The sequence below is a fragment of the Haliotis rubra genome, unplaced genomic scaffold, assembly GCF_003918875.1.
Source record: "Haliotis rubra isolate DU_JTF1 unplaced genomic scaffold, ASM391887v1 Scf260, whole genome shotgun sequence".
Lineage (NCBI taxonomy): Eukaryota > Metazoa > Mollusca > Gastropoda > Lepetellida > Haliotidae > Haliotis > Haliotis rubra.
The window spans coordinates 183,955-210,437 of NW_025766670.1; the positions used below are offsets into that span (position 1 = coordinate 183,955).

The window sequence follows — 26,483 nt, forward strand, 5'->3', positions numbered from 1 at the left end:
CCCCATTCGTAGAAGACGGCAAAATAGTGGATTTCATGTACCTCGACCCAACGACCCAACCAATTTCGTCCGACATTGGGCAAACTCCGCACCGTTCTCGCTGCCGACTGCTGCCTGGAACCCAAGGACAGACACCACTGATGCACCGACTGCCTGGCTGCCATATCGGAACTTCCCACTCTCTTTGAGCGAGACAACTCTACCTGCAAGTGCGGCGCCATCGACCACTGCGTTGACAGCAAGAAATGCGTTCTGTGGAAAAACAAAGTGATGGACAGACCAGCCCAGGAGGATCGACTTCCTCTTGAGGTTCCGGACAAAATCGCGATCCCCTACTGTTTCTCGACCATAGAGAACCTGTACAACGATGACTGACTCTCCTCATGCCTGCGCTACCAATGCCTTGTCGACGAGTTGTCGGCCAATTGTCCATGCAGCGAGAACGAGTCTTGTACAGTACAACCAGAAATTATTCAGAATTTAAGATTGTAACTTGTTTAATTTTTTTCACTCATTACTCAAGTATTAAATGTGAATATTAGCAGAACATAACTCAAGATTCAAAGACAGGTGAAGTGTCAAGTCACCATGGGCAGCAATGCAGGCTTCAATGCGGCGGGGCATACTACTGATCAAAGAAGTTAGAAAGTCCTGGTCCATGTTGTCCCAAAATCGGACCACCTCTTCTTTCATTTCAGCAATATTTGTCAGATTTTTCTTATTGACACTTTCCTACATAAGTCCCCAAACATTTTCTATTGGATTTAGGTCAGGGCAATAGCTTGGCCAATCTAGAAATGTCATATTTTGGGTCCGAAACCAGGCCTGTGAATGCTTTGAACTATGTTTTGGGTCGTTGTCCTGCTGGAAAATCCAAACATTTCCATAGAACACATGAGCAGATGGAAGTAAATGTCCCTCGAGAATATCTGTGTACAGCTCACTGTTCATATTCCCTTCAAATACACAGAGGCGCGTTGCCCCTAACACAGATATGCCACCCCACATGTTAAATTTCGGACTGTACTTTGGGCGCTGATACAAAGGTTTTTCAGTTTGTTTGGTCCAGAAATCCAGTGTATTAGGAAACAGCCACACAGAACTTTCATCTGAGAAAATCACATTGTCCCAGTTAAAATTTCTATGCTGTAAGCACCAGTTCAACCTTCGCTCCTTTTGTTCAGGTTTCATGGTCGATAATGGAATTCCTCCACTTTTCTGCCAATCCATTGCATGCAGCTCAGTTCTAATTGTCTCCTTACAAACAGCCACAGTTCCCCGATCAATCATATCAAGCCTTAAGTTTTCTAAACTCCTTCATTTGTTTTTAGACAGTCAGTTTTGTGGGCCTACCTGTGCCTCCCTGGTGCTCAATGCCATATCCATTTGCAATATTTTTCAAAACACAATAAACAGTGGACAAAGGGATGCCTGTTCTACTTGAAATCACTTTAGCTGATCTGATGTCCTTGTTATAATACTCTAAAATCAACTTCCTCTTCTCTAAATCATACATACTGAGGATCACTGAAAATGTCGTCTGTTAGCAAGTAAACAAAGGGGGATAACTCTTCACAAACTAATGAAAAAGGATTAGCGGAGTTGAATGAATGATGAAACCAAGCACTTGATAGCTGGTCAAAGTTGTTCATACTAGAAATCCAATTAAACATATTCCTAAAAATCTCAATAATTTCTGGTCATACTATATCTTTCAACAGCTATCATGACAAGCAGAGCCACAGGGACGGAGATGGTATACTACCCCTTTGCCCAACTTCGACGGGTCCAAGGATATGGAAGTTGTAGCTCCTCCATGCAATGAACACCGAAAAAAACACAGAACTTCCCGAAGGAAACTACACGTGCAAAAAGTTCGCCGTAGCAAAATACAAAGGGAAGAACCGACTGTTGATGCTACTCGATTCACAGACCGGAGAAGAAAAAATTCCGGTCTACGGCTACAAGATACAAGAAAAGGTTCGAAACGCCGGGGTAATAAAACGCCAACGGCTGGTGGATGGACCATTTCAAAATCTCCACTCGCCCATATTGAAAAGGCAAGAGACAATCGAGAAGCCTAATTGCTGCTGCTCCCAGAGACTGAGCAAACATGCGCTGGACTGTGTGTGTGTGCACCTTCTGGATATCCGGCAATTAGGTGCCTGACTCTGAGGGTGTGAGTTTGAATCCCGGATGGGCTCAAGTCAAAATGTACTAGAATTTGTACATTACTAAGAAAGTGTAATCCCAAATATAACAAATGTTACAGATATCATTCTTGCTGACACTCCATGGTGGGTGGGGAGCCAGGATAATGAAACACAAATAAGATCAATATGGAAGCCCCTTCTAAAAAGGATCTGTCGTGACTCTCATACTGAGGATGATCATCTTTTTCTTCTGAAAACTGGCCGCATTTCCTCGTGATATCTGATATCTGTTGGCACCATTTGATGCTAAACCCCTTTGCAATTGAGAAGGCAATGCAAGGAAAAGCTGGAGATGTTGCTGGAGACGCCAAACGATTAGGTTCTGCAAGCAGCGCAAACAAGCCAAAAATCTACTGTCCATTAAGTCACTTGCTAATGTAACAGTTTCACCATATAGAACTTTAAATAGTTGTAACAGAAATGGTCCGAAATAGAGGACGATTCCTAGCAGATATGACTGGATGAAGTTGTAGATGAACTCAATGGTCAGGAGGTGGTTTCTGCCAAGCGATTTTCAACACAAATACACAATGAAGTTCAAGCAAATACAAATCGTTTCACATTTTGCTTTCCTAAAATCCCAGATTCACTTAAAGCAAGATACTATAACATCAACGTAGATATGTACATCCCTAATCCGCTTAGATGCTGCAATTGCTAAATATCTGGCCATAGATCAAAGTCATGCAATAAGTCATCTGTATGTTATAGATGTGGTGGCAATTATGTAGGCAGTGCTCGTGTGATAATGTCCCTTCTTGTGTCAGCTGTTCTGGCAACAACTTCAAAACGTGAAAGTAAAGTTGTAAAACTGAAATACGAGCGTTACATTTCGTTTCAAGATGCCAAGAATTTCTACTGGCTGAAGAACATTCAAGCATTTCCTCTTAGATTATTCTGCCACTGTTTCTCGACCTGTTTAAGGAAGCTGCCATTTTGTCTTTTCTTTTTTTCTTTTCTTTTTTTTGAAAGTCCATACATCCAAGTCATACACTAGTTCATTACATAACAGGTTGGTATAAGCATGCTGCCAGATCTGTTTCATTTGAAACCACCCATTGTCAAACAGATTATGCTTGGGCAAAAACTTAAATCCATACAGACATCTCTCTGTGTACCGTTGATACACCTGTCTCAACAACAACTTCGTCACAAACTATTTCCTCAACACCAGCTGTACAAAAATCAAACCAAAGCGTCAACTACTCGAAATTAAAGGCTAAAACTGATCATGTTCCAAAGGGTCGTAAACCTTTATCTATCCTCTAGACACCAGTTACCTAAACCATTTTTGATTATGGGAGATCTTAATCAGAGCTCCAGATAAGATTTAGCTAATGTGGGTACTATACCCACTGTATTTCTTTGGAGTGGGTATTATGAATTTTGAGTGGGTATTTCATTTTCCGTTACCCACTGCTTTCAAATATGTGCGTATTTCACATATTTCACGTATTTTAGTCATTGTACTCACCTAAGTATTATGTCATTGAGTAAGTTTACTAAGCAGGTATGTTCTGCCTTATGTCATACCGAAGCAAAACCAACTTAAATATAATGGAAATGATTTCATAAAAAATTACTCATCCTGTACTGACAGTACAACTTGATAGCAATCGATGTCTTTTTCATTACGCAAGCGATTTTTTATAAATATATTCCGTAAGCATTTGTTTTAAACTTTTTGCGTATCTGACATTTTAAATGCGTAATTGGTACGCAACAATTATTTTTCAATGCGTAATTGGAAATTTTCTATGCGTATTTTACCCGGATACGCAGCTTATCTGGGCCTCTGTCTTAATGGTCACAATCGATTATGAGGTTCATCTGATCAAAATAATAAGGGGAGAGTGTTAGAAGAAACGATGCAAAACCATGATCTGTGTCTATTTAATGATAGTAGCAACACATATTCACATCCAGCTACTGAAACTTACTCCGCTTTAGATCTAGCCATTGCTGGTCCATGTTTTATTGGTTTTCTTGATCAGTACATGGTCAGTACAGAACCACCTTTTTTAGTCCTGTTATCCATATTTAACAATGTTTTGGAAAGTGGTAACTTTTACCTTCCTTGCGTGAAGCTACTGTAATGCCTATACCAAAACCAGGAAACGATCACACAGACCCTACTAATTACCGTCCTATACCGCTGACCAGTTGCATCTGGAACGTAAGAGTGAGTGAGTGAGTTAAGATTTTAAGTCACATCGGCAATATTTCAGCCATATCGTGACTAAAGCAAGTTATAAATATATCAACAATTTAAGTGAAATTATAAAATTCTGCCAACGAAGGACAGTAAAATAACTAGATTATCACAGATATATATGTAAAACTAGTAATTGAATCTAAAACACTATAACTATGGGGGACAACACAATATAAAAATGGGCTATAGATCGCTAACAACTGAAGGTAGATCACCATACTAGGGACCATGGGGACTTACAGTACATTTGCTTCCTGCATGGACCCTAGCTGGATTTACACCATCCCTTCAGCCGTGAGCAAGTTTTGACAAATTAGCCATAAGTTAAAATAACACATATTCTACGATTAAAACTAATGGTATATTTAAATTTAGTTTGAATGCTTTGGGACTTACGTACCCTCTCAGGAGGACAATAATTTTACGCTACTTCAACCCCTTTGAGGGTACAGCCACTAACAATCTCAGTTACTAATTTAAACTACCAATAATAAAATATATATCTATTTACAAATCAGTTAGCAAGTCTAATTTTTAAAAAGGCAATAATTAAATGAGAACTTATATGATTAAAAGATCCTTCATAGTTTTACTTTGAAATAAATATCCCTTGTGATGGAATATTCAACACAGTCAAGCAGGACATGCTTGACCGTGATTCTTTCATCACAAGGGATACAAACGGAGGATCCTCACCTTTTAATAGGTACTCATGATGAGTATATCGTGTGTATCTGACATCGTCGTATGATGACCTCTTCAAATCTGGACTGACAACCCAAGTAGGTGTAACCAATATAGGGTTTATTTCATGTAATTTATTTATACCTACTTGGGTGTCCCCTTCTTCTGCATCAGATCACGGATGTAGGTTCTAATGCTTGCTTTATAATCAGAGTAAGGAATAAGAAGTGGTGTCACAGATTTGTTGAGTGCTGCCTTTGCAGCAAGATCGGCCATGGTATTCCCAGAAATACCAACGTGACTGGGTAACCAACAGAGGACGATGTCGCATTGGCCAGTTGCAAGATCATTATATAATTCTATAATTTCTATTAAAAGTGGATGTTTACAAGAAATATTTTTAAGCGCCTGAAGGCAAGACAGAGAGTCAGAAAAGATTATGTATTGTTTATATTTAGGGTGTCTATTTATATATTTAAGAGCTGTTAGGATTGCGTTTGCTTCAGCTGTGAAAATTGAACTGTCATTGGGTAATCTGGAAGATATTGTTTTGGACCCAATGACAGTGGCACAAGCAACCGCGCCACCATCCTTGGACCCATCTGTAAATACGGATTTATATGTATTATATTTACTTTTAATTGATTATATTCTTGTTTATATTGTAAGTCATTAGTTTCTGATTTTTAAATTTAGTGAGTGTTAGGTCGACTTGTGGCCTAACCAATTGCCAAGGAGGAGAAGAAAGAAGACGGGAAGGAGATATATTCTCCAACTCAATGCCAGCAGCAGAAATATATTGTTGGATTCTTATCCCAAGAGGTGGGACAAGTGAAGGTTTTTATTATACAAATCCTCATAAAGAGGATTAAAAACGCAAGTGTGAGCAGGATTGGATTCATTAGAATATAACTTTGTGATATATTGTAGGGACAATTTGATATGGCCGAAGTTTTAAAGATGGCTCATCGGCCTCAACGTAGAGACTGTCAATGGGAGAGGTTCTGAAAGACCCAAGACAAAGTCTTAGACCCTGGTGATGGATAGAATCAAGTAGTTTGAGGTTGCTTTTACAGGCCCCACCATATCATGATAGAGCCGTAATCAAGCTTCGAGCGGACAAGTGATCTGTAAAGGTGTAGGAGTGTAGCTTGATCCCTCCCACCTTGAATTAGACACGACTTTCAATAAATCGAGTGCCTTCAGGCATTTAGTTTTCAGGGATTTGATATGCGGAAGAAAAGTTAAATGGGAGTCGAAAATGAGACCTAAGAACTTGGCCTCTTTTACAACCTTGATGGGAGTGCCACTTAAAAACAGTTCTGGGTCTTTATGTGGTTTATATTTACGGCAGAAATGTATGCAATTAGTTTTTGATTTAGAAAATTTAAAGCCGTTTTCAAGACACCATTTATTTATTTTGTTTAAACACAACTGTAGTTGCCGTTCAATGGTATGCATATTCTTACCACGACAAGAAATGTTAAAATCATCCACAAAAAGTGATCCATCAATTGAATCGTTTAAAACCTTGGATAAACTGTTGATCTTAATGCTAAATAAAGTGACAGACAAAATACTGCCTTGTGGGACACCCTGATCCTGATTGTAATGGTCAGACAGGGTTGAACCCACTCGGACTTGAAATTGCCTGTCTTTCAAAAACCGTGATATAAAAGAGGTAAACGACCCTTAAACCAAAATCATGTAAATCCTTTAAAATGCCATGCTTCCAGGTGGTATCGTGCGCTTTCTCGAGATCAAAGAATAGCGATACTGCATGTTGTTTATTGACTATTGCATTTTTACAAAGGATTCTAATCATTACCAAATGATCAAAGGGTACTACGATTTTTCCTGAAGCCACATTGAATATTTGTTATGAGATTATTGGTTTCAAGATACCATGTTAATCGATTATTTATTATTAGTTCCATGGTTTTGCAGGCATAACTCGTTAAAGAGATTGGTCTGTAATTAGACGGATCAGTATGATCGGCCAGGCTTTGGTATAGGGACTACAATGGCATTACGCCACGAAGGTGGGAAATTCCCTGAAGTCCATATTGTGTCAAAAATATTTAGAAGAGTTTCCAAACATGATTCGGTAAATGCTTCAAGAGCTGATAGTGTATATTATCAGCTCCTGTTGCTGTATCATGAGCTTGCTCAAGGGCAGTACGTAACTCATGCATTGAAAATAATTCATTGTAGTCTTCTCCATTGTCTGATGTAAAATTTATTCTTTTCTTCTCCTGTTGTTTCTGATGTTTTTGAAACTCAGGGACATAATTGGAGGAAGACGAATGTTTGGCGAGAGTTTCACCAAGCTTATTTGCAATGTCAGTCTGATCAGTTAACAAAGTATCACCATCCTTCAGATGATGTACAGTAGATTTGGAACCTTTACCTTTTATCCTTTGTATCATGTTCCACACCTTTGAAATTGGTGTCCGTGAGTTAATCTTGGAAACATAATGTCGCCAAGACTGGACGCTTATTCTGTTTAAAAGCACGTCGAGCCTTGGCACTAGTGATTTTAACATTATTTAAATTATGAACTGTAGGATGTCGGTGAAAGTATTTCTCTGCCTTCTTCCTACACTTCCTGGCCTGTTTGCAATCATCAGTAAACCATGGTTTGCGAATGTGTGGTGTCGCAGAGGACTTAGGAATAGTTTCATCAGCTATTCGATTCAGTCTATCTGAGAACAACTGAATAGGATCTAGAGCATTGACAAAAAGGTCAGATTTCAGTTCGTCAGTACAAAGTGTCTGATATAATGACCAGTTAGCCTTTGTAAAATTTCGCCTTGTTGCAGGAGGATAATCAGTTGGATTTACAGCTGAAAGTATTGTGGGAAAATGGTCACTTCACACAGGTCATCATGAACTGACCATTCGAATTCGTTATAAATATTTGGGTCTGTGAGTGATAGATCTAGTGCAGAATATGTTCCTGTACCAGGGTGTAAAATCGTGGCTGATCCATCATTAAATATGCACAGGTCATTATTAGAAATGAAGTCTTCGAGGATTTTTCCTTTAATGTTAGTATCAGTACTTCCCCACAAAGGGTTATGACCATTAAGATCACCCATGATAATACAGGGTTTGGGAAGCTGGTTGAATAGATCCTGAAGATCAGACTGCTGAAGAGCTGAAGATGGAGAAATGTACAATGAACAAAGAGTGAAGGTTATTTGTAGCGAAAAGGCGGACAGCAACAGCCTGAAGAGGACTTTTAAGGGGACAGAGCTATGAATCACACCCTGCCTCACCAAAATAGAAAGCCTCCGGTGGCTTTATCACCTGGAGGTGAAAAACGAATGGAATGAATTGTACTGGCGAAATTCAAAGTTGTCTGTATTTTTTTCAGGTATGTCTACTGTAAACTAAACACAGATGGCTTAAAATCCTGCGATAATAATTGTAAATCCTGAAAATTGTTCCTAAGACCCCTGCAATTCCATTGGATTAAGTTCATAAAAATGCTTATGGTGGTTTGACTGGAGATCAAGAATGCAAGGAGTCATCACTCCTACCGTTGTGTGTGAAGAAGCAATCTCCATGTCAAGTGGTTCAAGCGAATTTTGAACCAGCACAGGAGAGCTCAAGAAGGAGAATCTTCCAAATGCTGAAGTGCTCTGTTCTTTTTCCTTAACTTTTTCTTTTCTTTTCTTGAAAGTTGGGTAACACTCTGTGTTGCCTGAGTTAATTATATTATCTGGTTGCGTTTAGGTCAGTCTGGGAGGCTGATGAGCGTTGACAATCGTTGATGTTAGATCTGTGTCATTCAAGGTTATTTGATCATCAGTCACCCAAGATATAACGGTTTGGCATGCAGTTGAAACTGGTTGAGGTTTATAGACAGGTGTCGGAGAAGGAGAAGAAACTATGGCTGAGTATGTTGGTCCTGTAGAAGATTTAGACTCTGCATTTACTACTTTCTTTGCTTCAAAGTATGATAGGTTGTTAGTACATTTGATTTTGAGAACTTTGGCCTCATATACAAACTTTGGGCAAGATTTGGAAGATGCCAGATGATTACCACCACAGTTAGCGCATTGTATGGTATCACTGCAGTCATTACTCTCGTGACTTCCACTGCAGCGAGCATACAGATTTGCCTGTGCAAGACCTTGCACCATGTCCAAATTTTGGCACTTATAACACGAGTGGATTTGGTACATATACCTCCACTCCGATGTTACAGTATCCAACCTTAATGGATTTGAAGCTGTGTCATACCAAGCGTGAATAGGTATGTATTTGTTTTACAATGTTTGAGTCTTGTTTCCTGGTAAAACGCTTCACAGTAGTAACACCTTGGTCCTTTAACTCTGCCACAATCTCGTCTTCATCCATGTCGGATAAACAACGGGACCTGTCTCTCACAATACCTCTGCAAGTGTTCAATGTCTTATGCACTAAGACAACAACCTGTTTATTCACAAACTGCTGTAATCCCAGCAAATTGACAGATTGCTGCCTCCGAACACATTCTACCAAAAGTGAACCATTTCGGAGGCGATGGTGACGTCTTTACCTCTCCGCGAGACACCTTGGATGCCCTTGGAGAGCGGCAAAAGGATTGATATTTAACGGACTCCCATCATCAGTTGCAATAACCACAAATCTTGGCCAGGATTCAGTCAATAAAGGGGATACCTCCTCATCAGATGAAGAAGAAAGATGTCTCCGTTTATTTGTTTTAGGCGAACCAGAATCGTGTTTTGAGCCATAGTAAAATAATAAGGTTCGCAACCCTGCCCCCACCCGCCATCGAGTGTCAACATGGACGATGTTGCAGTGGAAACCAGACTGCAACACCAGGGTTACAGGGAGGCTATACTCCAGAAACACAGACATGAATAGCTAAGAAATCTAAAAGAATAAATGTCAGGCTGGTTCGGCCCATGACAGTAATGTCAAGAAACTCAGAATTCAGAGATCCATATCACCAGATTGGCCCATGAGCCACCGCCTTCTGGCACAGGACTCTAGGCAATGTAATTTCAGCAAACATTTGAATATTCAAAGTCAAAATGGTCTGAATTGTTCAAAACAGCAAATATTGAAAGCAGTTTCCATGCACAGGGCATGACGTGACCAGCCGATTGATTGAACCGGGCCAGTTCAACCACCCGTCTAGGTGAAGTAAGGGCCAAAGTGGTGTGTTGGGCAAAGGAACACTGTTCCTAGAACCAGTGCCCTCAACCACCAGGATCCCGTCCTCCACCGACACAGGGGCGCAACCCACGGCGAACAGGTTGGTGGACCAAATATGCCCCCGGGTCCACAACGGGGGGTTGAAGGGCGCTTGGCGTGACCCAGCACCCACCACGAGGAGGTGGCCCTTCATGGGTGCCTGGAACGTAAGAAACATATGAGCAGTGGACGTCTTGTTTGGTATCTGGAATCAAAGAATCTAATAAGAGATACCCAGTGTGGTTAAAGGTGCCAGAAAAGCACCATTGACCATCTCGTCAGACTGGAATCATTTGTTCGAAATGGTTTTGTTAAAAAGCAGCACGTATCTATCTTTTTTCATCTGGAGAAGGCTTCCGACACCACATGGAAATATGGCACGCTTGAAGATCTCCACAACATGGGACTGCGTGGCCGGCTGCCAGCCGTTATAACACATCTTCTAGAAGATAGAAAATTTAAAGTTAGAGAGGGATCCACATTGTCTGAATTATATGATCAAGAAATGGGAGTCCCTCATGGTGGTATCTTATCAGTCACGCTTTTCAGTATTAAACAACCTTGCTAAGATTTTTAATGAAAATATTGATGGATCAGTGTTTGTTGAAGATTTTAATATTTCATGAAGGGGTACAAATATGAATACTGTTGAAAGACAGTTACAACTTTGTCTCATCAAAACACACGTGGTCCCAAGAAAACAGGTTTAAATTTTCTACAACTAAAACATGCTATGTACATTTTTGCAATAAACGGAAACCTCACGTTGATCCCGAATTATTTCTAAATAAAACACAAATCAAGGTTGTCAAAGAAACCAGATTCTTAGGCATTACTTTTGACAGTAAATTATCCTTTTTTCCTAACATTGCACTGGATATTCTGAAGGTTGTGTCAAATGTTACATCTTTACCGAGCTTTAATACGATCTAAACTCGACTACGGGTGTTATATATATATATATGGTTTAGCTCGCAAATCATATTTACGAGGGTTGGACAGGATTCACCATCAAGGTCTGAGATTATGTTTAACTGTTTTCAGGACCTCGCCCATTGATAGTCCGATGTTGAGGCAAATAAACCATGTCTTCATTTAAGACGATTAATATATCACAAAACCTTGCTCCAATCCTTCGAATCCAACATATAACAATGTGTTCTATCCTCTGTATAAATGTTAGTATGACAGGAAACCAAACACAATTACACGACTGGGCATCTGTATAGAATCCCATTTAAAATCTACCCAGTTAAATCTTTCTGATATAGCCGTCTGGGAAATATCAACAATGCTACCATGACAGTCAAAACAACCAGGGTGCCTATTCTTGAAAGTGGCCCAGCTAAGACAGATCCTAACTATAGTCTATTTGGCTCAAAATCCGACCGATGAATTGCAATGTGACTCGAAAACTAATAAATATATAATGCTCAATGAAACGCTGATCATAGTCAAAACATCGGACAAACTCTGTGATTTTTTTGCAGAATTTATTTTCTAAAAATAAAAAAGTTGTTTGACCAATTATTATTAAAATATTTACACAGTTCAATATTCGTTACGAGGGAGGAGTGCAAAGAGGGGAACAGCCAGGTGTGTGAGAAATGATGGCGACGGCACAGCACAGGTAAACGAATCAATAACTTTGTTGGCACTTGTGCACGTGACTCGTGTACACATGGCTGTTTCTCTCTTTGCACTCCTTCCCTTTTTTTATTTTTAGAACACAAATTCTAAAAAACCCTCACAGAGTTGGTCTGATGTTTTGATTGTGATAAGCGTTTCTTTGACCATTATATGTTTATTAATTTTCCAGTTAGATTGCAATTCATTTTCAGCCAAACGGACTATAGTTAAGACAGAAGTTAGGAAATCCTACTGTTAGGATAAGACCCATTCTCGAAATGATCCTATCCCTGTCCTAACTTGAGCTACCGATCCTAGCTAGGATAGCGAGCTCTTCAGTAGTCGAGATAGAAAAACCTTCATTAAGTTGGGCATCACACTCCGGTGTAGCGATAACTTAGTTAGGCACATGGAACTCTGGGTACGAGAGTGGTTGGGCATGACCCTAAATATTACCCATGATTCACTGCATGAAAACACTTATTTAAAGGCACCTACAATCTTGTTTGCAAGATAATGGAAAGGCTAGAAATCAAAGTAAAACTTGAAAGTGGTGAAATTCAGCTTTTGATGGACTTGGTGGATCTAGAAGGAAACATCATAGTTATAATTCAAATTAATATCTTGTGTCCAGAAAAATAGAGTGAACTCATATTCGAATAGATTTAAAATATTTACAGAGATTTTTTAATATCTATTTGTCCAAATTACCATACTTCCAGAAAATTATTATCATGTGTTAATATATTCGATATTTTCATCATTTTATCTATAATAGTTAATGAACTTTTTGAAATTAATTTATTCAACAAGGAGATATAATCTTTACTTCAGAGTTTAAAAGTCTGCCAAAAAGCAAGAATATATCTGCAAAACATATTTTCATTTTGTTTATTTATTTTTTTAATGAAAATCATGACATGAAGTGGCATTATGAGTCATCTCACAAAGTGAAAATTCACCTTGGAATTAAACAGAAGTTATCCTGGGGTTACCAGTTTTCACTCAGATAAGAAGCAAGTGCTTATCAAATATAGACAAATAACAGAACAAGCATATGATTACACAGATGGATAAAAAAGATGGGAGAAGGTATCAGCTGCAGCCATTATATGCAATTGTACTATGTCGTTGCGACGAACCGATGACAGCTCAATTTTAGAAGCTCAGGCCATATTATTAGCTATACAATACATGTACATTAAAAAATCTTCCAGGGGCAACTTTCTAATATGGTCTGATAGTCTGTCATGCTTACAAGCAATCAAAAATTGAAACAGGATCGTCCATTCTTGGCTGACATTTTAAATTATCACCTCAATCTATCCTTGGATGAAAAAAGTATAATATTTTGTTTGCTGCCCAGCCATGTTGGCATCAGTGGCAACTGTAAAGTCAATGCCTCGACAAAATCTGCTCTCAGTAAGTCTACTACAAGCACAAGCTTCCCGTATTCCGATCTCCGATCCTCTATTCAAAATGTGTGAATGATCATTGGCAAAAAAGCTGGGTTACCAAAGTCTCGAATAAGCTCCACACCCACAAACCACTGATTGGAGGTCTACCCCCTTCTGGTCTATATCGCCATGATGCAGTTGTCTCAGAGCGTTTGCCGCATTGGACATATACTACCCATCAAAAGTTTAGTCTCACTAGTGTGAATGTAGCCACGTGCTTCGGTCAACTGTTCTAAACTAGATTTTGCAAAATATTCCATACTGTTTAATGGTATTGTTTACACATGAACTGATGTATTGTAAAACAAATTTGTAACGTTGAATATATTATTCACATGCACAATATTTGCACATGCTTTACATCATTTTGATGCATGGTCCTTGTACAATTCATCTGCTAAAGGTTTGCAGTTGGTTCCACCAAAGTTAGTGGAGAACTTCATCTTCGATGTAACCATATATATACTCTCCCAAAAATGAAACGCATCATGAAAATTGCAATTTCATGTAGCAATGAATTAAAAGTCGATTCATTTTACAAAAGGTTTTGCTCTGTTTATGAGTCCTATGGTGTTTATGTTTTGAAACATCACAACAAAACGCACCATCCGTAAAATACCCGTAATTAACAGCATGATTTTCATTTTCGGCGGGTAGTGTCACAGAATACACAATTCACATGCAAAGCACGTAAAAGTTGGGGATCAGATAGTCTCAATGATGGGTATACAAGGTTGATCGCTGTCTGTCGATTATTCACTGTATTTGGAATATTGTTGATGCCACATCTAAGTGAAGCCAACCGTGATATCGCCATTGGTTTCCTTGAAGCTGGCGAGTCTCAACGTGCATTTGCCCGACGCATGAATGTTCACCAAAGCACCATTTCATGGCTCTGGGGGAGATATCGCCGGCGGAATTCGGTAGCAGATACCCCTCATAGTGGGCAACCTCGAACAACCACTGCGGCGCAGGATCGCTACATCCGGGTACATCACCTGCGTCATCGAACAGCTACGGCGACCAGTACCGCTCGACAAATACCCGGATTGAGGAGGCTTTCTGCACAGACTGCCAGGAACAGGTTGAGAGAGGCTGGTTTACGTGCCAGAAGACCTTATTTTGGCACTGTGCTTCGACAACAACATCTTCGACATCGAGTTCAATGGTGCACCAACGTTCAGGCCTGGAACCTACCAAATTGGCGTAGAATCTGGTTCAGTGATGAATCACGATTTCTATTGGAACGACGCAATGGAAGAATGCGGGTGTACAGACGTCGACGTGAACGTTTCGCCGACACGTGCGTTCCCTAGGTGAACATATTCGGCCGGGAAAGTGTTATGATGTGGGGAGCGATCACCTGCCGTAGGAGAAATGATTTGGGGGTGATCCAGGGCAACCTGACAGCTCAACGGTTTTTGACGAAATCCTACGCCCACACCTCCTTCCAATGATTGATCGCCAGAGGGAGTTGTTTCAACAGGACAATGCCAGGCCCCACACAGCACGTCACACTAGAGACTTCCTCCAGAACCACAACATCAATGTGCTCCCCTGGCCCTCAAGATCACAGGACTTAAACCCGATCAAACATCTGTGGGATGCCCTGGACAGACAGGTGCAACGCCGTAACCCTCAGCCCCCAGACACTTCTGCAACACGCACAGGCACTACAGGCACAGTGGGCTGCGACAGGACAAAATGAGATTCTGAGACTTATTCGTTCGATGCCGAGGCGATGCCGTGCAGTTCTGGATGCCCACGGCGGTCACACGAGGAATTGACTTCAGCGCCACCACACGTCTCCATGTGACACTCAGACTCACTTTCCTCGAGTTAGTGCCAAAGACGGATAAGTCTGCATTCCCAGTGTGCAATTTCGCTATATTTCATTGACTCATAAAGCCTACAAGATGTTTCCAAATAAACATAAAAATACAGTTGAAATTCCTATATGCGTTTCTTTTTTGGGAGAGTATACATACATAACATATAGTGAGTATAGTTTTACACACGTTCGGTAGTATTCGTTTTTACCTAAAGGTGACGATTCTCATTTTTCGAATTACAATCACGCACATTTTGAGTAACTGTTGATTTTGCGCTTATCAGACAACGTTTTTATGATTTTTATGTTCATACTTTATCTGAACTTTTTACAACAGTCTCTGACCATCTGATTTTAGGATATTTAAAAGTAATCAAATAGTTTGATAAAATATAGATTTTTATCTCAAAGTTAGTTTTTGCCCTTGAATGTGATAAATGACTGAGAATTTTCCTTATGATTTTTAACATAGAGCGTGTACTGACATTTCTTTACAATAGCTGCAACATTGCTGATTCGTCCTTAAGCAATATCTACTCACTCACTCTCATGTCATGAGAATATGACAATACACAATCAGCCAATACACATGGAATTGTAGCAGTGACATTTTTCATGTTTTTAATAAGTCAGTTTGGTTTGTTTGTATAGAACTGTTTTACAATTATTGAATATGAAATGGTGTTATAGTGTTTATTGTTTACAAGTCAAATAAGAATAAAAATATTATATAAGTCATAAAACGGTCACTAAAAATATTGAAGGTTGGGTGGTAGTATTCTAAAGTTTGTGGTTTTAAGCATATGTCAATCATATTGATATTTGGTTGTATTTGTCAAGTATTTCAGATGAATTTCATTCATCTGAAACGTTCTTATTATGTTTAGGATTCACAAAATATGCTGGATCAAGAGTATGGTCTCATTTTGGATTATTGTTTATCACATGACCCTAATTCCTAGCTCTTTACTGGCTAATTTCAAATTCCCATAATTCCCATGCACCAATCTGAGCACCCCTGTAATAACACTTTAGCACAGCACAGCACTCAGGCAACAAGGCAACAAGGCAACAAGGTCCAATGGTAGATAATCAACATCAATCAGGTAACATATGAACTCATGTATCAGCACAACATGGTCTAATCAGTAAGGCTCTATTCAACAAACGGGGCTTGATGTATGATTAAGGAAAATATCTGAATAAACTGCATCTCACCCCTACAGCGAGTCATGTGCTCCATTGACATTACTTGGCGATTTAACCAGCTGTAACAGAATGATCATCCAATCCGCTATATTCTTATGACTAGCGTGGAGTACGTTAAATTCTTACTGGTTTTTTGTTACTTACCTTTCAACAAACACCACATCCTTTCTCAACAGACGACACTTATCCTTTGGCCACAGGATCCGAATTAAAGAGTTAGACTCGAGTCTCTGATCACTCAGGTTGTGGACCAACTGTTCGATTAACTGGAAGGAATCAAACCGATATTAGCCTGGCACAAAAAGGCAAATATACGCCTACGTAAACATGACAAAAAACAAAACAAATAGCACAGCCTTCTTATGTATACAAGGGCACAATATATTTTTTTCTCTGTAACTATGGTAACGATAACTGATATTCATCAAATAAGTGGTCCAGTCATTTTGTGGAACAATACAGTTCATTGTGTAGATTCGCGTCTGTTCACGTGACGGAACCCGATGATTTCTATTCCGGTATTCCAATCTGAGATTCACACAAGGTCAAGGTCTATCAGCACAATATCTACACTAATGTTTCTTGATATCCTAAGAGGTTGATCTATATGACCAGTAACCCTTGGAGCTTCCTCCCATAAAAATATAACATGCATTGGTCCTACTCAGGCGTTAATTTTGCTGAGCATAGTTGCCTCCCTTGGGCATGCCAGGATACTATGATCATTGCTTTGAATCCTGGTTCTCTCTGAATGTCTCTAGGTTTGCCAGCACCATGCCTGTACTCTTAGGTTTTACAACATTGATAACCTGTATCACCTCGGGCCTTCCTTCCACATCAAGCATTCCACCACAACCCCATGGACCATAGTGATCTACCTTCAGTTGTTGGCGAGCTATAGCCCGTGTTTTATATTGCATTGACTTCTTCAATTAAAATGTTTTAGATTTACATTCTAGTTTTATATTCATATCTGTGATACTCTAGGATTTTAACTGTCCTTCGTCGACAGATTTTACGCTTCAAAATGTTTTCATTTTTATTGCATAAATGCTTCGTCACGATATGGCTGAGATATTGCTGATGTTACGTGAAATATTAACTCACTCACTCACTCATTCCATCACAAGGGATAAATATTTCAATGTCAAAACAGTTAAGGATCTTTTTAATGTAAATTATCAATTATCATCGAATTTTTGCAAGAAATAGAATTACTAGATAATTTTTATAAATGGTTTGTGAACAGATAAATATTTTAGATTGGTAACTGAGACTTTTAGTGGCTCAAAGGGGGTTAAAGTACTGTAAAATTATTGTCCTCCTGAGAGGATACGTAAGTCTCAAAACAATTATAGTAAATTTATACTTACTATCAATTTAACCGCAGCATATGTGTTATTTTAATCTAGGCTAGATTGTCCAAAATTGCTAATATCTGAAGGGATGGTGTAAATCCAGCTAGGGTCCATGCAGGAAGCAAAGTATTGTATGCCCCTTGGTCCCTAGTATGGTGATCTACCTTCAGGTGTCGGCAATCTATAGCCTGTTTTTAAATTGTATTGTCCTCTATAGTTAAAATGTTTTAGATTTAATTACAATTTTTTACATATACAACTGTGATAATCTAGTTGTTTTACTGTCCTTCGTTGACAGTTTTTTTATAATGTACATGTACCTTTAATTATTATTAAACTATAACTTGATTTAGTCACGATATGGCTGAAATATTGCCAAAGTGACTTGAAATTTTAACTCACTCACTCACTCAAAGGGGGTTGAAGTATTGTAACAGTATTGTCCTCCTGAGAGGGTAAGTGATTTCCAAAGCATTTAAGGTAGATTTAAACCTACTATTATTTTTAATCATAGTATTCATGTTCATTTATTTCATTGCTTGATTGTCAAAAATTGCTGATAGCTGAAGGAATGATGTAATTCCAGCTCGAGTCCATGCAGGTAGCAAAAGTAATGTAAGTCCCCACAGTCCCTAATATGGTGAGTGAATGAGTTAAAATTTACAGTCACATCGGCAATATTTCAGCCATATCATGACTACAACAAGTTCAAATTGAACATAAATACATGTCAACGAAGGACAGTAAAACCAACTAGAAAATCACAGTATTAAGAATATAACTAGCATATCTCTCTAAAATTGGACTTCGAATTAGGACAAGACAGTATAAAAATGGGCTATAGATTGCCAACAACCGAAGATAGATCACCATACTAGGGACTATGGGGACTTACAGTACCTCTGCTACCTGCATGGACCCTATAGTTTGGCATGAAATGCATGTGGACCCGTTTTTTTGTAAATATCTCTTCATCCAATGACCCAGTCGATCTCAAACTGTGCAAGTGGATGTTTTGTCAGACAACCTAATCACATTGTAAATCACCGATTTTATGCATTTGTATTAAAGAATCTGTCTATGTAACTGTCAACAAAATAAACAGCAGAACGCAGAAGGCTTGCAGAGGGAGGGAGCCAATGACCTGTAACAGCGGCAGTGTTGGGTCATAAAGGTCAACGTTCGTCAATGTAGGTCAGCTATGCTGATGACCCTGATGTCAAAAGAATCTAACTTTGGATGACTACCTTTTTGTACAAGGTTTTGTTTATTGGTTGTTGTTTTATTTTTCACAATTGTTAGCATGATGTTCTCTTTCATGCCAAGAGCAAAAGTTGTACGTTTCATTTAATCCCACACGTTATAAATCGGTTTGCTGCGTTTGCTCTCTTTTAAAAAAAAATTAAACACATTTCTAATTAAACGTTTAGCATCATCTGAATAAGCCTTCATGATGACAGCTAGAAGTAGTCAATGTGAATGATCCAAATGGTCTATCACTGTGCAGTGCACAGGTAACTATCATGAACTGCACGTGCATTTACCTTTGTGACCCAACACTCCCGCTGTTACAGGTCATTGGCTCCCTCCCTCTGCAAGCCTTCTGCGTTCTGCTGTTTATTTTGTTGACAGTTACATAGACAGATTCTTTAATGCAAATGCATACAATCGGTGATTTACAATGTGAATAGGTTGCCTGACAAAACATCCACTTGTACAGTTTGAGATCGATTGGGTCATTGGATGAAGAGATATTTACAAAAAACTGGGTCCACATGCATTTCATGCCAAACTATAGTTGGATTTACACCATCCCCACAGCCGCTGGCGATTGTAGGAAAAATTTAGCCGAACTTTAACCGACCTCTTCTAATCAGGACTGACAACCAAAGTAGGTGTAACCAATATAGAGTTTTTATTTCATGTAATTTGTTGATACCAACTTGGGTGTCCCACTTCTTCTGCATCATATCCCGGAAGTAGGTTCTAATGCTAGCTTTGTAATCAGAGTATGGAATAAGAAGTGGTGTCACAGATTTGTTGAGTGCTGCCTTAGGAGCAAGATCGGCCATTGTGTTCCCAGAAATGCCAACATGGCTGGGTAACCAACAAAAGACGATGTTGCATTGGCCAGTAGCAAGATCATTATACAATTCAATAATTTCTATGACAAGTGGATGTTTACAAGAAAGGTTTTTAATGGCCTGAAGGCACGAAAGAGAATTGGAAAAGATTATGTATTGTTTATATTTACGGTGTTTATTAATATACCTAAGAGTTGTTAATATGGCGTGAGTTTCTGCTGTGAAAATAGAGCTGTTATTTGGTAATCGAGAAGATATTGTTTTGGATCCAGTGACAGTGGCACAAGCAACTGCGCCACCGTCCTTGGACCCATCTGTAAATAACGATTTGTATGTATTATATTTAGTTTTGAATTGATTATATTCTTGTCTATATTGTAATTAATTAGTTTCAGATTTTTTAAATGCTGTCAGTGTTAGGTCAACCTGTGGCCTCACCAATTGCCAAGGAGAAGAAAGAAGGCGGGAAGGAGATATATTTTCAAGCTCAATGCCGCAGCAGAAATGAAAGTCTTGACTCGTAATCCAAGAGGTGGAACAAGAGAAGACTTTTTGTTGTACAGGTCCTCATAAAAAGGATTGAAAAAACAATTAAATGCAGGATTTGACTTATATGAATATAGTTTTGTAACATCCTGTAAGGATAATCTTATACGGCAATGGTAAAGAGATGGCTCATCGGCCTCAACGTAGAAACTGTCAACAGGAAAAGTTCTAAAGGATCCAAGACAAAGTCTTAGACCTTGGTGATGAATAGAATCTAATATTTTGAGGTTGCTCTTACAAGCTCCACCATTTGCAATGGAGCCATAATCAGGTTTGGAACAGACTAATGATCGGTATAGGTGCAGGAGGGCAGCTTGATCCCCTCCCCACTTCGAATTGGAAACAGGTATTTAATATGCGTTAAATGGGAGTCAAAAATTAAAACCAAGAACTTGGTCTCCTTGACAACTTTGATGGGAGTGCCATTTAGAAACAGTTCAGGGTCTTTATGCGGTTTATATTTTCTACAAAAATGTACACAATTAGTTTTGGATTTGGAAAATTTAAAGGCGTTTTCAAAAGACACTATTTTTTTATCTTGTTTAACCACAACTGCATTTGCCGTTTAATAGTATGCATATTTTAGCCACAACATGAAATATTAAAATCATCCACAAAAAGTAATCCACCAATTGACTCGTTTAATACATTGGATAAACTGTTGATCTTTATGCTAAATAATGTTACAGACAAATTACTGCATTGTGGGACACCCTGATTCTGATTATAATGGTCAGACAGGGTTGAACCCAATCGGACTTGAAATTGCCTGTCTGTTAAAAACTGTGATATGAAAATAGGTAAACGACCCCTTAAACCAAAATCATGTAAATCCTTTAAATACCATGCTTCCAGGTGGCATTGTATGCTTTCTCGAGATCAAAGAATATCGATACTGCATGTTGTTTATTTACTATTGCACTTTAACAAAGGATTCCAAACGTACCAGATGATCAGTGGTACTGCGATAATTCCTGAAACCACATTGAATGTTGTTATAAGGTTGTTGGTTTCAAGACACCAAGTAAATCTATTGTTAACCATTCGTTCCATGGTTTTACAGACACAACTTGTTAAAGAGATTGGTCTATAATTAGACGGATCAGTATGATCCCGGACAGGTTTTGGAATGGGGACTACAATGGCATTGAGCCATGAAGTTGGGAAATTCCCTGAAGTCCATATTGTATAAAAAATATGTAGAAGTGTTTCCAAACATGATTCTGGTAAATGCTTCAAGAGCTGATAGTGTATTTTATCAGCTCCTGTTGCTGTATCATGAGTTTGCTCAAGGGTAGTGGGTAGCTCATGTAATGAAAATAGTGCTTTATAGTCTTCGCCATTGTCTGAGTTAAAATTTATTCTCTTCTTCTCCTGTTGTTTCTGGTATTGTTGAAATTCTGGGATGTAATTTGACGAAGAAGAATGTTTGGCAAGAGTTTCACCAATCTTATTGGTAATATCAGACTTATCAGTTAATAAATTATCACGATCCTTCAGATGGTGAACAGTAGATTTGGAACCTTTGCCCTTAATTCTTTGTATCATATTCCACACCTTTGACATAGGTGTACAGGAATTAATTTTGGAAACATAGTTCCTCCAAGACTAAGGCTTATTCTGTTTAAAAGTGCCTTGGCATTAAAATTTTTAACTTTATCTAAATTATGGACAGTAGGATGTTTGCGAAAATATTTTTCCGCTTTCTTCCTGTACTTTCTGGCCTGTTTACAGTCATTATTAGACCATGGTTTACGAATATGTGGATTTGCAGAGGATTTGGGTATCGTTTGTTCAGCAATGCCTTTGAGAATATCGGAAAACAATTGTATAGGATCTTCGCTGTTCGCAAATACGTCATGTTTTAAGTGTTCAACACACAGAGCCTCATATAATGACCAATCAGCACTGGCGAAGTTCTTCTTGACGAAGGTGGATCATCACCAGGGTTGATTGTTTTGAGATTGTGATGAAGTCATCACTCCCGTATACACAACTCGAAAACTTCTTAATATCTTTCAGCGAAACTTGGCAGATATGTGAGGCAGATCCAAAAGTGGTGCCTTTTGCTATTTGCAGATTTTTGGCATTTTTAATTTTCTTGGTTTCCATGGAAACGTTTTGGACTTAGTCTCAAAAGAGAGGGATGGGCTTCGTTTCCGGAGCACAACTCAAAAACCGTTCAATATCTTTCAACAGAACTTGGCAGATATGTGAGGCTGATCTCAAGGTGGTGCCTTTTGCTATTTGCAGATTTGGGGCATTTGTATTTTTATTGGTTTCCATGGAAATGTTTCTCACAGTCTCAAAAGAGAGGGGTGAGCTTCGTTTCCCGACTCCGAAACCATTCAATATCTTTCTGCAAGACTTGGTAGATATATCAAACATAACTTAAAGTGAAGCCTTTTGCTATATGTAAGTTTTTGTCATTTTTAATTTTCTTGGTTATCCATGGAAACGATTTGGACTTAGTCTCAAAAGGGAGGGGTGGGTTTCGTTTCCGGATCACAACTCGAAAACCGTTCAATATCTTTCTACAAGACTTGACAGATATATCAAACAGATCTTGAAGTATTGCTTTTTGCTATTTGCAGGTTTTTGGAATTTTTATTTTTCATGATTTCCGTGGAAACGATTTGGACTTAGTCCAAAAACTTCAAGTTGGACTTAAAGTAACTGTCAGCTGATTTGTTCTTTCAAATTTATGGGGGCCGGGGGTTTCAATATTTTATTAATCTATGTATAGTGTCAAAACAGCATATTCAGATTGTTTGAATAATTATACCCCGCCGCGCGGGGATATATACTGGCCACATAAAGAAACTGTGCACACAGAAAATATAAACATAGGCACACAGTGTCTTCATACATAAACACATTTGTGAACATAGCAAGTATTGGAGACAATTAAACGCTCATGCACGTACCAGGCGACGTGACGTCATTGACGGTGGCCTATGACCTTGCAATGTGTTACTGCACGTGCAGCCTGTGCAGCTGCACACAGCATGTGAAACTCTGAAATTGCTGTCACTGTCGAAAGCTTGATCTTTGGTCATTCAAACGTTCACAAATTCACATGAGAAGTCACATGCACATCATGCCAAGATTAACATCTGTTCAACGTCATGAAGCCATTGGAATGGAGCAGGAATGAGCCAACAACAGATGGCAGCACATTTCCAATGCCATCGTAACACGGTATCTGCATTGGTCAGGCGTTATCAAAACAGTAATGACATTGCCGACCACCCACGTTCTGGGCGTTCCCAATGTAACGACACCAAGACAGAACAGATGGATTCGGGTGACTCATCTCAGACACAGGTTCTAGACAGCAGTGACCATGTCCCAGACCATTCCCCAGGCCTTCAATGCTCAATTGGTATAGCATCTATGCGTCGTCGATGCACTGCTGTGCTCCACGCACACGGTGGTCATACCCGTTATTGACTTTTGACTTCGTGACCCCCTACTCGATTTTTAACTTCTGACGTCATGTTACAGATATTGTTCATGTTCTTTTGACATTATCTTGAGGTCCAGTACTTCAGCTTATAAACTGCCTACATCATTTCGTCTTTGCTGTGTTGTATTCCAATTCTGAAGTTATTTTCTGTGCGCACAGTTTCATTATGTGGCTAGTATAGTATTAGGCTCTGTCCGTCCGTTTGTACAAATTGGAATATCTTAAGAACCATTGCCTGGATTCTTTTCATTCTTGGTACCTAGGTTCATCACATCATCTGAAAGGTCCCAGGCAGGTTTGGTGACCTTGACCTTCATTTCAAGGTCACAAGGGGACTTTAACGTCTAACTCTTGTCAGCAAGATATCTCAAGAACAGTTCACTGGATATTCTTCATGTTGGACACTAAAATTCATACAGGGAAGGCGCAGGGTCCAGTCAATTTTGGTGACCTTCCTATAATGTTTAAGGTCACGACGACACTTTGGAGATTTCAGCATGTTAGCCTGCATGTTAAGCTTGTCAGCGAGATATCTCAAGAACCGTTCACTGGATTTTCATCATATTTGACACCAGGCTTCATGACCTTCGCACATATTTCAAGGTCACAGCGACACTTTGAAGATTTCAGTATGTTAAGATTGTCAGCTAGCTATCTCAAGAACGGTTCACTGGATTTTCTTCTTTGTAGACTTTCAAGACTTCTCTTGAATGTTTTTTAATTAGCAATTTCTCTTTTACCATTTTTGCATATTTCATAAACCATGACATTCATGACTAGGTCAAAGTCAGTATTGAATATAATTGTGTGTTTGAACACGGCTACAGAGCAGAGCAAGATATCAAGAGAGGTTGACTGGTCATGTTTTTGTTGACATTTAACTTCATCTTAACCTACGACCTTCACTTTCATTACTCTCTAAGTTTGATGTGATAATTTGCGGCGGGGGATTATGTCACCTCAGTGACAACTGCTTGTTATATCAGTTCATATTGGCTGTGTTGGATTACTAACATGCATGCAACATTCTTATCAAACAGTTGTTACGACTAAGTATTACCTGTGCCACATATTCTGTGTTGATGGCAATGACAAGTTTCAAACTGCAGTCCATCTCAGCTCAGGCAGATCTCCAAACATGCAGTCGCCATGACACAAAGGCAAGTGTAATGTCTAACTCAATGTCGACTTATTTAAATGTTCATTCAAGTTTTAAGCGTGATGAGATGAGATGAGATGAGATATAAGTCTGATGTGCTATCTCAACACAGGGACAGTAGCATTTACCTGTTTGTTGTAAAAACATTGCCTAATTAGGACTAACATATAAGCATGAATACCATTCTCCATGTAAACTCAATTAATTGGGTGAAACAACTCTTGATTAGGGGTGAAATGACCCCTAATGTGGGATGAATTGACCTAGTCGGAATCTAGATGAAACGACCCGGGTGAAACGACTTTGGGTGAAACGGCCTGGAACCCCCCACAGGTAATGTGTCATGAGGAGGATGAATCACTGAGTCTTTGTACAGAACAAATTACATATACGGTGACAACATAAGCTCCAGCTGCTTAAGATTACTCTGCATCAATTCCTTCTTGCATTCATTTCCTGAGGAGTATACAACCTAAGTTATTCTGTAGAAACACAGTTCTGTTCATGTACAAGTTGTCCTTGTTATCGATAAACGCCTGCAATTTACAAACCAAAGTGACAAAAACATTTTAGGAATACATCTGTTAACAATTCTTCCTCGTATGTAACAATGGTATTCCCTACGGCCCACATGCTGAGAATTGTAAAATGTGTTACCTTGATGTTCTTGGGTTGGTCGGACCCCTCAGTGAGAAGAAAGGCTCCTGTGGAGTCCCGACCTTCCACCTGGATGAAGCAGTGAGTGGTGTGGCAAATCCCGCTCGGCATAATCTTGTCTCGCAACATGGCGTTGATGACGGTGCTCTTTCCATTTGAACTTCTGCAGACAAAAACCAATTCAAACTTTATGTTTGAACATGAAACCAGCACCAGTCAAGTTGTTACATATCCATAGGGGTGGAGGATATCTTACTATCGGAGATCGCTATCGAGATATGATCCTCAGTCGTATTCAATTTCATTCAGCCAGACCGCGAATAGTGTTGTGTTTTAATGCTTTTCTTTTCAATTGACGTGAAACACATTTTAGCGCAATTCCCGCCAATCCCGAGGCTCCCGCTGCTATTTCTATGCCAAGCAAGATCGCGGTCGCGTTGATCATGGGCAATAAGTCGACCCCGGACCCACCGAGCCCTATGCCGGCGGCTACCAGCACTGTGTCCACGTTATCAATAGCATTGACGACACTGTAGTATTTTTTGTGCAATCCGATTCGTGTATCCCGCTCGTTTTCGAGATATTGTTTGATTTAGTTGATTTGATGCAAACGAAAACCGTCCACGGTTTCCACTGTTTGCGCGACTTCACCCATAGGCCAGTCAAATTAGCCATTTTTGGGCCAAGGTCGAAAAACAATGATGAAGAAACGAAACTTGGCATATATATTTTATGGACCTTCCTGCATAACATACAAAAAG

General features: G+C 39.2%; 1 protein-coding gene across 1 annotated transcript in view; it reads right to left on the reverse strand.

The window, feature by feature from the left end:
* The window catches only part of LOC124280109 (mitofusin-2-like), a 357,012-nt gene that overhangs the window by 59,050 nt on the left and 271,479 nt on the right, over positions 1 to 26,483 (reverse strand). The window contains exons 4-5 of the mRNA XM_046716000.1: positions 25,723 to 25,885; positions 16,594 to 16,715 (exon numbers count right to left, since the gene is read on the reverse strand). Of these exons, the coding sequence (XP_046571956.1) occupies positions 16,594 to 16,715; positions 25,723 to 25,885 (285 nt within the window). The remainder of the gene's footprint in view (positions 1 to 16,593; positions 16,716 to 25,722; positions 25,886 to 26,483) is intronic.